Source organism: Kogia breviceps, chromosome 15 (assembly GCF_026419965.1).
Source record: "Kogia breviceps isolate mKogBre1 chromosome 15, mKogBre1 haplotype 1, whole genome shotgun sequence".
In the NCBI taxonomy this organism is placed as follows: domain Eukaryota; kingdom Metazoa; phylum Chordata; class Mammalia; order Artiodactyla; family Physeteridae; genus Kogia; species Kogia breviceps.
Window position 1 is genome coordinate 87,191,382 of NC_081324.1, and position 14,106 is coordinate 87,205,487.

Here is a 14,106-nt window from a genome sequence, read left to right on the forward strand (position 1 = left end):
CAGTTTACGGGGGTCATGGTGATTCAACAGAAACACAAAGCAAGAGTGCGTCCCGGAGCAGAGATTCTTCTCAAGGGCTGCTGCGGCATCTTAATTTGCACTTGGTTGAGAAAGTGTAAAAATGAAAGCAGTGCTGTGCTATTCAGTGTGACTGAATTTTCAAAAAGTCTTGAGGAAAACAACAGAGGGTATCTGGCATATTAATTAACAGGCTGACACAGGAAAAGGGTATCACGAAAAGTCAAATGAAAAGGAGCCAAGAATCTGCTTTCATGCCAAAAATTAAAAAGGAAACTTCATTACTGGAGCCAGAGAAGGCAGTTTCCCTCCATAATTTGGGAGCCTTTTCTCAAGTTCTGATCTCAGAAGGTGACTGTCAAGGCCACCGACCTGTGCGAAGTTCACAAGTGATGGGGGATGAAGCAGCCAGCGTGACCCTCTTCCGCAGCCTGTATGTACCCCAGCGGGTGGGAAGCCTGTCCTCTGGGCTTCTACTGTGCGTTGTGCCATGCCCTCTGCCACGTGTACAAACGCGAAGGGGACACAGTTTGATAACAATCACAGAGTTGGCAGGAGAGCCAGAAGATTAAGTCCTGAGGGTTCCGAAGATTAGGGGAGGGTGCAGTGGATGAAAAGGCAGTTCATTTTATTTAACAAGAGAAATGTATTCAATTCAGGAAAGCTTACTGAAAATGCATTTATTTCATCAGAAGCTTTACAATAGTAAATTATATGGTTCTGAACATGTGGGTGAGTTCTGTCTGTGAGGTTTACAGAAATGGAATTTCTACTGAATCCTAGATTTAGGAGGACACGTCCTGATCAGTAAGATTTAAGAAGATGCAAATAAGATGAGAAGGGAAGACGTTATTTGGTGATTACTTTCTTGGAATCCCAAGAATTACAGAAGAAAGAACTCAAGATTCAATCAAGTAAGTGAAGGGTCTGGTGATGTCTCAACTGCATGGCCCCTACCTGCCACTGTCTGCGTTACAGAGGCCCTTAGTGCAAGCTCATGAGAAGGCGTTTGAGTTGGAAATAAAGGGAAAGTCAGGAGTGGTGCACTGGAGTCTAGCTGCTTCTACTTTGGAAGAGGGACTTGGAGATCAGAAGGGTTTAGGTGGGGTTCAAACAATAAGGTGACATAAGGAAGGACTTGGAAGGTCAAATGGACATCCTGAGTTTGGGTCTTCCCAAGCATCTTGGGTACGGCTCTTGCCCATTTCGGCTTCCAATCGTGTGATCTCAACCAGCAAAGAGAACTCAAGAGTGTCTGAATTCCCCAACTTGGCCACTGTCCTCGATGTGAGCAAGGAAATCATGCGGTAGACAGAGCAGAAGAGCCAACGAGAATCACGTCTGGCTATAAGGATCCAGGAGGACCCCCTGGAGGAGGTGGCATGGGTGGCGGGCTATACAGAGAATTCTGAGTTGTATCTGTGCTCCCATGAGTGTCACATTTGAGGAAAGGCTTGCAATATATCAAACTGCACCTCACAAAGAGCACATGGCACGTATGACTCTTTGATCTTGCTTAAAAAGCTCTGCTGGTCTTCTCCAAGGAGCTGCAGGCCTGGGTCTGGGAGACACACCTGTACTCTTATAGCATCTTATGTAGACACCATGAAAGGCTGCCACCTCCAAGTCACTTTAGGGTGAGAGTCCTCCTTTGATTGTTTTCAAGGATAACCTGTCTGTCCAGACTGTATCTCCTGATTACATTTCATCTGAAGTCACAACTCAAGTGTAATCACTAAAATTCAGTGGTCAAGGCTGAGACACAGTGAAATGAGAAAACCCAACACGGTACAAGGGTGTGTCCTTACAAACCAGAGGAGAGCTGAGTCACACACATCCGTCCCACACTGGGAACAGCCACCACAGTTATGGTACCTGAACAGCCACTGCCCGACGGGAGCGAAAATAATGTTTGTTTTATTTTAAAATAAAGAGCACACGTTAATATGTTTGAAAGGATATTCCACTAGCTGGTATGGCATTCAAAGTGATGAATATCAGTATCATCGCGTCTGAATCCTGGCGGAAGCTCAAAACACTTATTTTAATAGTGGAAACTCAGGAGGCAGATAGGAGAGAAGAATAGTGAGGAGCTTGGGAAACTGGGCACCCCCTGCCACCCCAGAAGGATGTGTTCCAACTCCTCTAAGAAATGCAAACATTGCTCTCCAGAATCTGACACTGACATGCAGTTACAGATATGCACTAATTAGATTAATGGTGATGTGCACTTAATGACCTTCTCCTCAGAATTTTCTCCCAAAGGACAAAAAACAAAAACAAAAAGCAACAAAGATTTACCCACGAGATAGTGAGGCATCATTTCCTGAACAGCAAAAAAGACTAATGTGATAAAAGTCCTAGAAAAACATGAACGGATTTAAAATTTTTAAAAAAAGAAATGGTTTTAAGGCCATAGACATCAGGAAAAAATATGCAAAATATCGAGGAAGAAATAAACGTCTTTTGGATAATGAGCTTTGAATGGAAGGGCTTAACTGCATCTCATCTCAGAGCTTTCCTGGAGATGGAATTATACATCCTACAAGGAATAGTGGGTCATGTGTTCACTCCCGAGTTGTACAAGGAGTCATAACTGCATTTACTTTTAGCATTCTTTTCTGAAGATTATAGTTCGTTCTACCTATTCAGATATGCTGTGTGCGGGTACTTTAATATTTGGAGGTTTAACGAGAACACATAAAACAGGCATGTTTTTTCTTCTTGGTTATAATTAGGGGGAGAGGAAAGGATGTCCATTACGGAAAAGATCAGTAGATTTGACTACATAAAAACTAAACGAATACCTCTCCCCCCAAACTTCTGCATGCTATTATATATACGATCTGCGACATCAGAAGGCAGACGGTAAATTGGGAGGAATATTTGCAGTATGTCGGTCAAAAGGCTGGTATCACTAACACATGGAAGCTGAAAATAGAAGGTGGCTTCTAAGGGCTGGAGGTACTAGGATGGGGACTAGTGTTGAGTGAATGTAGACTTTCAGGGTTGCCAGATGAAAACATCCTGCAGGTCTGTTGCACAAGGTGAAAATATTGAACAGTAATACAGTATACAGTTAAAAGGGATTGAGATGGTAAATTTAATGTTTTGTGTTGTTAAACAACAATGAAAAAAATAGTTTTTTTAATGACAAAATAAGATGCAGCTGAATTTCCAATAGGAAAAGAAAGTTGGCTAAGATCAAATGTTTAATAAGGAAATGTTTAAAATGTAAACAAAACAGGGCCAATCAAAGCCACACGGAGATACAAGTTTTGCTTAACAAATTGTCTACTTTATGATTTTAATATTCCGTGTTAGTGAAGTTGCAAGGAAATGGCTATCATTATACACAGCAGGTGGTATAGTAAATTGGTTACACTTTACAGAAGGTAGTTTGGTTACTGTTATCAAAAAAATATTATAGTATTGCAAATCCTTTGATTCCCATCCTTTGATTCAAATTTATTTCTAAAGGTTTATCTCAGGGAATTAATCAGAGATGTGTGCAAAGATTAGAGGGCAAAAAGGTAAATCATAGGATATTTTATAATAGAAAATCCTTTAAACATTTCAAGTTTGTGCGTTGGTATCATGGAGATATACAGACCTTTGGGGTTGGGTCTAAAACTAGAACTTTTTTTTGCCAGTGCCAATAATTTTCAATATATTTTAAACAAGTTGAACATAATACATTGAAAAATGCACAGATCATAACTGTACATCTCCATGAATTCTCTCTCCTAAAGGTAGCCACTATCCTTAGCTTTATGGTTTAGTTTTGCCTGATTTTTGAACTTTATGTAAATACAACCACACAGCTTCCACCCACACCTGCTTCTTTTGCTCCACACTGTACTTTTTTATTTTTTTATTTTTATTTATTTATTTTTTGCAGTACGCGGGCCTCTCACTGTTGCGGCCTCTCCCGCTGCGGAGCACGGGCTCCGGACGCGCAGGCTCAGCGGCCACGGCTCACGGGCCCAGCCGCTCCGCGGCATGTGGGATCTTCCCGGACCGGGGCACGAACCCATGTCCCCTGCATCGGCAGGCGGACTCCCAACCACTGAGCCACCAGGGAAGCCCCACACTGTACTTTTAAAAATTGAAGTCTGGTTGATTTACAACGTTGTGTTAATTTCTGCTGTACAGCAAAGTGACTCAGATATATATATATATATATACATACATACTTTAAAAAAATATTCTTTTCCATGATGGTTTATCACAGGATATTGAATATAGTTCCCTGTGCTCTACAGTAGGACCTTGTTGTTTATCCATTCTCTATATACTAGTTTGCATCTGCTAATTCTAAACTCCCAATCCATCCCTCCCCCACCCCCTGCCCCCTGGCCCCCAGCAACCACCAGTCTGTTCTCTATGTCTGTGATTCTGTTTCTGTTTGGTAAATAAGTTCATTTGTGTCATGTTTTAGACTCCACATATAAGTGATCTCCTATGGTATTTGTCTTTCTCTGTCTGACTGACTTCACTGAGAATGATCATCTCTAGTTGCCCCCATGCTGCTGCAGTTGGCGTGATTTCATTCTTTTTTATGGCTGAGTAGTATTCCATTGTGTATGTATGTAACACATCTTCTTTATCCATTCCTCTGTCCAGGGACACTTAGGCTGCTCCCAGGTCTTGGCCACTGTGAAGAGTGCTGCTGTGAACACTGGGGACCCTCCCAAATCTGTCCTCCACACAGTGCTCTTCTCAAAAGATACGTCGGTGCAGCGGCTGCTGTGCTGAGCACCTTCCAGTGGCTCCCCGTCACATTTAAAGACTCAGCTCATTCTAGCTCACAAGCCCCTGTGGGGCCCTGAGCTCAACTCCATGTATTTTTCCCTCCGCGTGGACCCCTCATGGCCCAGGTGAGCTGGCCTTCCCTTCGCCTCTCTAGCATTTCAAGAATGTGGAACACGGATGAGTAGATAAATAGATGCAATGATATCAGATGTCTTTCAAAATCTCTCAGTGAATGCATAATGAGCAAAAACAAAGTAAAGATGAAATAAAACGGCAAAAGGTCTGTTTATGGAAGGTAACCCCCCTAAAAATGGCAAAAGTCCTTTCCCCAGTCAAGTCAAAGGTGAAATGAAGCAGCTTTCTCTGGAAAAGGGACTCAGAACACTCCAAATAGAAAAGACTGGGGGTCGGTTCTCTGAAGACTTTACTCTTAGTTCCCGAGGAAGATGCTCCGATAGTACTGGTAAAAACTCATCAGACCAAACATGTTTTAATGCAATTTGTTCACTTCAGTTCAAGAATCGGTGAGCATCCCCCAATGTTCATAGCGGCACTATTTCCAACAGCCAAGACACAGAAACAACCTAAATGTTCCTCAACAGATGAGTAGATAAAGAAGATGTGGTACCTATACACAATGGAATATGACTCAGCCATGAAAAAGAACAAAATTTTGCCATTTGCAGCAACATGGATGGATGGGGAGGGCATTGTGCTACATGAAATAAGTCAGACAGAGAAAGACAAATACTGTATGAAATCACTTATATGTGGAATCTAAAAAATACAACAAACTAGTGAATATAACCAAAAAGAAGCAGACTCACAGATATAGAGAACAACCTAGTGTTTGCCAGTGGGGAGAGGTGGGGGGCAGGCAGTATAGGGGAGGGGGAGTGGGAGGTACAAAATATTGGGTGTAAGACAGGCTCAAGGATATGCTGTACTACACCGGGATATAGCCAATACTTTGTAATAAACTGTAAATGAAAAGTAACCTTTTGAAATTGTGTAAAAAAACCAGTGAGCCTCTACACAGTTCCTAGCACTCTTCTTATCTTAGGATCATTCCCTTCCCTGAAAGAATTTACAACATAATTGCCAAGGGATTATTTATCCTTTGCATCCTGTAACTAAGTGATCATAATAAAAGCAAACATTTATTGTATGTTTGACTGTACTCAGCACTCTTCCAAGCCCTCTTGAATTATCATTTTATCCTGACACCAACCTTATGAGTAAGTGTCACCTCTCCCCCCTTTATAGATGAGGAAACTGAGCCACAGTGAAATTAAGCACTGTTGCATAGTTGGAAAGGGCAGACTAAGATATAGGTGCCTTACTTTGCTTCCCAGGAGGCTCATAAACATGAATACAGAATGGAAAACACTCAGGTGCCAGGATGAGGGACCTCTCTGAGCCTCAGTTTCCACATGTGGAAATGGAGGAGGATTGTTTCAAATACTGCTCATTGCCTCAGAATATCTAACCTCCTCTTGTTCCCTTGTAACAAAACCTGAGCAATGTGCCATGCTAAAACAAATCGATTTACAAGCCTTCCTTCCAACTAAGTACATCCATATGACCAAGTTCTGGCTAACTGGATATACTCAGAAATATTATGTTGGATTCCTGTGAAGACTTCTTGCAAGGGAAAAGGAACTGACCCAGTTTGATTTGCATTCTTACTTTTTCTGGTAAGCAGAATGTGGATATGCTGGTTGGCATTCCAGCAGCCATTTTGGATCATGAGGTAACCATGAGGATGGAATCTATACCCTTGACTGCTGAAGCAGAAATACAGATGGAGCCTGAATCTCAGATAGCATGGGGAACCATACCCAACCTAGACCACCAACCTTAGGAGTTCTTTTACATGAAAGAAGAAACCTACTTGTATTAAAGCCACTATTGGCCTGGGTAGAGTGGAGTGAGTGGGGTTTATTAGGGTTACGGTAAGGGTTATGGTTAGGGCTTGTTCTCGGCCAAACACAATTCCTAACTGATAAAAGGGTCAGCTAGGTCTTAGCTGAGATTCTTTCTAGCTCTGCCATTACACACACTGCTGTGATTACATGTATCATAGCTAGAAAGGTTGACGTAAGGTGAGAACGGTTTCAGAGACCAGCGGCGGACAGAGAAAGAGGCTTTTGTGAGCATATGGGGATTCCTGTGAGTTGTGAAGAACAAGGGGGTTTGGAACAGGTGGACAGTCCGGGCGGGAGAAATGCTGAGCGAGGGAACCAAGCACACCGCCCGATGCAGAGCCAAGCAATGGAAGCCGCTCAGAGTATCGCTAAAAGCTCATCAGACCAGAGGTGCTGAAGGGGAGCAAATTCAAATAATTACTTATTTGAGACAAATGGTCTCGCCGTTCCCAGTAATAGAACCACTAATAGCCTAAACGAAGGAGTGCTGCTGTCACACATGAAATAACGTACCAGGGGAGGCTCGGTGCCTTTAAAATAAAAGAAATCGTTAATAAGAGCCCCGATCAACTGAAGGACCTCAATAACACTGCGTTTCCTAATGAACAGCATAATAACGAACTTATTGTCACTAGGCAACTGTCCGCATCACCTTGTGTTGAAAGACTGATTCCTGACGTCCTTTCACAACCACATAATAACACTTGTCAATAGTTCCTAATAGATGGTGAGGGGGAGACAGCAGGCTGTCAACGGATAGGTCAAGCCATCCCTCACTTCCGACAGTAAAAGTACTTTGGTAACAGGAGAAAGCTCAAATTACCGTCCGCAGACTCACAATCCCAAGGCATTTGAACTGGGAAAATTCACATTAAGAAAATGTGTTATTCCTTTGCAGAGAGGCCCCGGGGAAAGGCGGGGCTGGAGAGGGCTTAGTGCCCTTTGTTTATGTGAGACCTGGGCAATTAGTCTTCTCACAGGCAATGTATGCCGTTGCATAGCAACCAGGGGGTGGGTCCTTTCAAGGATGAAAGGACCATGTCTGTTCCACAAATCCTAGGAAACATGTGGACAGACCTAGAGTCCTACATCGTTTAGAGGTAGACGATAAGTTATACATACATGGCCTGTGAATGAATTATAGTTAACTCTTTCTTAGATAGGCTTGATTTAAAAAAAAATTAGTCCTAACAGGAACAAATTGGTGTTGTGCATTAAAACTATATTAAGGCTTCTCTTGAAAAGTCAGTAGATATTAAGAATTCAGAGTCCAGCTTGGTTTTCCTTCATGGCAAACACGGCAGGGCCTTTTCACTGGGTAGCTGTTTGTCAAGTCACCTGCCACATCTCACTCAGATACTTGAGCTGTTTGGTCTCTGCAGGTGTATGTGTTTGAGATCCCTGAACAGTCTCCAATGTATCGTACAAACATCTTGAGTAAATCATTAATACGTTTCACATAACGGAAGACCCAGATCTAATTCCTGGACTTTGATTACTTTCTAAAGACATTATTTAGAAAAACGTTTTCTCAGAATCGGCGATTTGCAGTAACTGCGTCATTCAGTTTCCCCCCCACCCCGGTTCTGAGCTCACTGATACGCCCCCACTGTGTTCGGGTCACGGTGTGGTACGCTGCCTCCCCCTGAGGTCTGTATTAACAGCCCAGGGCAGGGATATTCTTACCATGGCCAGTGGGATGACGCCAATCAGGTCCTTGTGGCTCACGTAGATCTTGGAGACGCCCAAGTCAGACGTGATGTCTCCTGGATATTCAACCTGCCACGTAACGAGCTGTGTGGTTGGCGGGTCGCTGGGCTCTTGGATTTCTACGTCGATCTGCATGACTTCATAGGAGGCGCCCTCCGCACTGCAGAGAAGGAGAGAGAACAGCTGTGAGGAGCGAGGCGAGCATGCTTGTCAGGCGGCGGACCGTTTCCATGTGCGTTCACATCGACCCCGCGAAGAGCCTGTCAGCAACGCCATCCCCGGTGCCCGCTGACAGAGGAGTTGATAAAGAAGACGTGGTCCATACATACACAGTGGAACACTACTCAGTCATGAAAAAGAACGAAATCATGCCATTCGCAGCGACGTGGATGGACCTGGAGATGATCATACCAAGTGAAGTCAGTCAGACAGAGAAAGACAAAGATCACATGATATCACTTATATGTGGAATCTAAAAAAAATGGCGCAAATGAGCTTGTTAACAAGACAGTAATAGACCCACAGACATAGAAAACAAACTTACGGTTACCAAAGGGGAAAGCAGGGATGGGAGTGGAGGAATAAGTTAGGAGGTTGGATTAAAAGATACACACTACTATGTATAAGATGAATAAGCAACATGGATTTACTGTTTAGCACGGGGAACTATATTCAATATCTTGTAATAACTTATCACGGAAAATAACCTGAAAAAGAATACATAGGAATCACTTTGCTGTACACCTGAAACTAAACCAACATTGTAAGTCAACTATACTTCAATAAAAAAAGAAAGAAAGAAAGAGAAGAAATTCGATCCCCCAAAGAAAAAACAACCTTTCACAAGATTCACAGCCTTGGCCTGGACTTAGACACCATCACTCAAAGTCCCCAACCCCTGCTTTTCTGTGAGCTTCCCAGAGTCTCCAGGACAGGCGTTTGTGGATAATTATGGGAAATGCTGACTGAATTTCCTAAATGCTTTCTTCCCCGTGCTCCTTCTAGGAGGATGGAGGATAGGATTCCTTCCCTCACTCCCAGAAATCTCTTTGCTGCCTATATTGGATTTTCCAAAGCCACGGTCCATTCAAGTTGGGTGCACAGAATTTTAAAGGACTTTGAGGGTGATGTGGCTTTGTTACCCAGTGGGGGTGAGACAGAATTGCAGAGGATCAGAGCTGAGGCATGAACAGGAGAATGGGGCCACAGGACCCACACGGATGAACAAGGAGAAGTAGCCAGATGTTACCTGGATACAGGAGTCATTCTGACAGTGATTAGTTTTTAGACGGTCTGGATTTTCTATAAACACGTATCCAGAAATGAATCCAAGTTAGAGTATCACGATGATTTTTGCAGCTATTTTGGTTTGTTTAATTTACTGGCTACCCCTTCTTCTTTTTCATAGTCTGCTTTTATAAAATGTGTGCTCTTCTAAGTGACAGGTTAAAAAAAAAAAAGGCAGAGGTGGTGCCAGCCACTCCCTGAGGGAAGAAGTGAAGAAATACAGGTGAGAATTCACCTGGGAGGCAGCAAGGAGAGACACTTTTTAACCCTTCATGACCAAAGCCACTTCCACCTATCAGATCCTTCTCTAGAGATCTGAATTACACATAATTGCAAAATGACCACTGACTCTGACATTTAGAAGGACAAGGTTTGGCCTTTTATATATATATATGACCAAGCTATTGAGACTTCTTTATCACACCATCAAACCTATGCAAAGGTATCAATAAGAAGCTCAGAGATAAATGGTGGTGATTTCGGGGAGGCTCCTTCTTAAAGTAATGGATGAGGTGGGACACTGAGATATCAGGGGTGACTAGAATAAGAGGAGAGAAGGAGGGAGGAAGGAAACAAGAAGGGGAGGAGGAGGAACAAGAAGGGGAGGAGGAGGGCAAGAAACAGAGAAAAAAGGTCAGAAGTACCGCCCAAAGAGACAGCCCCCGTCACAGGGGTTAAATTCCTGCACGAGCACTGATCTCTCACACAGAACAGGAGTAGCTACAATTGTTGAGAATCCGCCTGCCGATGCAGGGGACACGGGTTCGAGCCCCGGTCCGGGAAGATCCCACATGCCGCGGAGCGGCTGGGCCCGTGCGCCACAACTACTGAGCCTGCGCTCTAGAGCCCGCGAGCCACAGCTACTAAAGGTTGTGCACCTAGAGCCTGTGCTCCGCCAACAGGAGAAGCCACCGCAGTGAGAAGCCCGTGCCCCACGATGAAGAGCAGCCCCCGCTCGCCGCACCTAGAGAAAGCCCGCGCGCAGCAACGAAGGCCTGAAACAGGCATAAATGAATAAATAAATAAATTTATGTTTAAAAAAGTGATATCTATCTATCTATCGATATATATACAATAGAATGCTGCTCAGCCACTAAAAAGAATGAAATGCCATTGGCAGCAACATGGACTGAACTAGAGGTCATAATAAGTGACGTAAGTCAGAAAGAGAAAGACAAATATGATAGGATATCACTTACATGTGGAATCTAAAAAAAGGGTACAAATGAACTTATTTATAAAACAGAAATAGAGAGGCACCTGGTTTTTAAATCCTACAAGACTCACTCTCTCGTAGCTTCTGAAAGAAAGATGTTGAACTCTTTAGGAAACAGCGGTTGTGATAAGAATTAGAAACACATTGTGTCAGCCACAGTGGACCGATCCCCTCTCCAGGTTTCTTTTCCTAAGACACGTGCCGTTGTCTTTTTGGAACTTCAAATGAGGGTTTCCGCAAGTACAGGAAACTTGGGATTGTGATGCTAGAAGGCATCCTGGTTTTTATATTTGGAATTCGCAAGCTCGTCGGTACTCCCCTCCTGTTCATGAAATGGGACAATCCTTCTTTCGGCTCTTCTGAGCCTTGCCTTCTATGTTTAATCACAGAGAAAGGGAGTGTTGCAGAGTAGAACTGGTAAGAGTTGAATTCAGAAACTCAGCTCCACAACAGAGGTGTATGGGAATTGCTTCAGAGCAGTAATTCCTCATATGCAGTAACGTGACCCTACTCCATACTTTACACCGTTCCCTCCTGTTTTTTCCTTCCAGGTGCACTAACCTCAAGCAAACTGAACACTTCTGGCCTCCAGTGGAGCATGGGACTTTCCGTACCCCCCTCTCCCCACATTTTACTCATGGAGCTCACTTTATCAGAAATACCTTTATCCATCTCTCCACAGACTCAAATTCTTCCCATTCCGCAAGACCCACCGAGAAGAACATCAGCAATAATTTTTAACGTGCTCTACTTACTTCATCTAATTTTATTCCTTCAGTAAACTTGCATGGTTGTCCTATCAAGTTTGATTTTCCCTTTTCCTTTAGATCCCTCGTCTGGCCAAGATGTAAAGGAAACAGTTTCTTTTGAGCTAACTTTCCTCTATCTGACGTGCTGATGCAAACACCCTAAATTGGGAATTCTTAACCTGGCGACCACAGCAAACTTTAGGAAGGTTGTGTATCCTGAAATTGTATGTTTTTCTTGAATGATTCCTCAGCTTGCATGAGCTTCTCAATCTCTCTAATGCAGGAGGGTGTGCACCAGGTTCCTGACAATTTCCTCTGTAAATTCTGCATATGGTGATCTAGCTTTGGAATAGCTCATCATGTGTGTCTTGTCGAGTCAGTGGAAATTTGAATTTTAATAACTTTTTGTAAATATTTAGCACTTGAGAGCTTCCAGAACGCTTGCATATTTGGCAATATTTACCACTCCTTCATGTTTAACTGGGAAGCTAAGGACTGTACCTTTGCAGCTGGAGTGTGCGCTTTAGCCTGAAGCCCCCCGAAAAGAGTAGCCATGCTTGGCCTGGGTGGCTAGCACGGAGGACAATGCCTGGTATTTGCTGTGTTATAGGAGGTAAGTCGAGTAGAATTAAGTAGAATTTTATGTAATGTGTCTGCATATTTTACACGCGGTGGTTCCTCCCCTTTCCCTGGGCATTAGCGTTGCCTGAGCGGGGGAACTTGCCTGGCGGTCCAGTGGTTAAGACTCCCCGCTTCCGCTGCAGGGGGCACGGTTGGATCCCTGGCCAGGGAACTAAGATCCCGCACGCCACAGGTCAAAACCAAAACCACACGAAACCGCCCGGGGGAATTTTACAAATAAACCAATGGCCAGGCACCACTCAGATTTCTGATTGTTCCTAAGCGGCACCAGGCGCCAGTTTTGTTTTATTTTCTCTTTTCTTTTTTCTCTTCTTTCTTCCCTTCTTTCCCTCTTTCCTTCCTTCCTTTGTTCTTTTTTCCTTCTTTCTCTCTCTCCCTTTCTTTCTTTCTCTTTCTCTCTCCCTTTCTCTATTTCTTTCTCTTTCTCTCTCCCTTTCTTTCTTCTTTTTCTTTCCTTCTTTCTTTCCCTTTCTCTTCCTTTCTTCCTTTCTTTTTCCCTTTCCTTCTCTCATTCTTTCTTTCTCTCTTTTTTCTTTTTTCCTTCTTCCTTTCCCTTTCCCTCCCTCCCTCCCTCCCTCCCTCCCCCCCTTTCTTTCTCTTTATCCTTCTCCTCCTCCTCCTCCTCTCTTTCTCTTCCCGTTCTCCTTTCCTTCCTTCCATCTTTCTGTCTGTTCTTTTATCCAGGTGATTCTATTATGCAACCAGGATCATGAACAACTGTGTTAGAGGTTTAGAAAGGTTTAATTATGTGGATATCCATGCTCTTGGACGTATTTTGTGCATAATGGTATTAGAAATAGAATGTCCTAAGAGAGTGGATTTGGGAAATATGGTCGGTAAAATCGTGAAGACACAGATGAACCGAGAAGAAGATACATTCAGGGTTTCTGATGTCCACTGAGTATGAAAGTGAGGAGGGACAAGAACAGAGTTCCAGCCAAGGGGGGCAGGGGGGCTGGATAAACACAAAGCGTTCGGATGCCACTTCTGGTGGCCCTACACCCAGCCCCACCCTCCCGACCTCCCTGCTGCCCACCCCCCATGGGCGAGTCAAATAGTTAGCAACACGGATGGGCGTCGCTTGATGTGTGAGCTCCATCTGGAAGGCGGGACTGCTGTTAAGTGTGGGCAGGGTTTGCTTGGAGAACAGTGCAGTCACCCACGGAGAGGCTCAGGGCTGGATCACATTCAGGCCTCAGCACACTGCGGGCGTGGAGCTGCCTGCAGGTTTAGCTTCTCCCACTGGTGTAGCTGCTACCAGCACAGGTAAGCTAAGAAGCCAGCTTCCTGCCCTGTCTTGCTCGCGGCTGTCCTTTGTACGGAAGACAACAGAAGTGGTAGCAAAGGAAGGAACGCAGGCTCTCATGGGCGCCTCAGATCCCTACTGACTGGTTCTGTATGTGTGGGTGGGGGGATCTTTTTGTAGTTGATTCTCTTTGACAGAGAAGATGGATAACATCTCCTCGAGCTGAGGAACTCTTCTCATTTTCCAATAACGCTCCCCTACGTGGGCCCCTTGGTACACTGGGTTCAAAATCTAAGCCTTTTAGATAAGCAACAAGGACTCACTGTAGAGCACAGGGAACCACGCCCAGTATCTTGTAATAACCTACAATGGAATATAATCTACAAAAATACTGAAACACTATGCTGTACACCTGAAACTAACACAATATTGTAAACCAACTCTACTTTAATAAAAATCTAAGGTTTTGTCACTAGGAAGGGCTCCCTTTGAATAAAGACACACGGTTGGTGACACAGCCTGAGGTCTCCCCAAATTTAAGGAAAATAAAATGCC

The 14,106-nt window shown here is 43.9% G+C and overlaps 1 protein-coding gene across 2 annotated transcripts in view; it reads right to left on the bottom strand.

Moving 5' to 3' along the window:
- The window catches only part of TMEM132D (transmembrane protein 132D), a 655,515-nt gene that overhangs the window by 186,686 nt on the left and 454,723 nt on the right, over positions 1 to 14,106 (bottom strand). For both annotated transcript variants that reach the window (XM_067015547.1, XM_059040015.2), the window contains exon 4: positions 8,388 to 8,571. In XM_067015547.1, the coding sequence (XP_066871648.1) occupies positions 8,388 to 8,571 (184 nt within the window). The remainder of the gene's footprint in view (positions 1 to 8,387; positions 8,572 to 14,106) is intronic.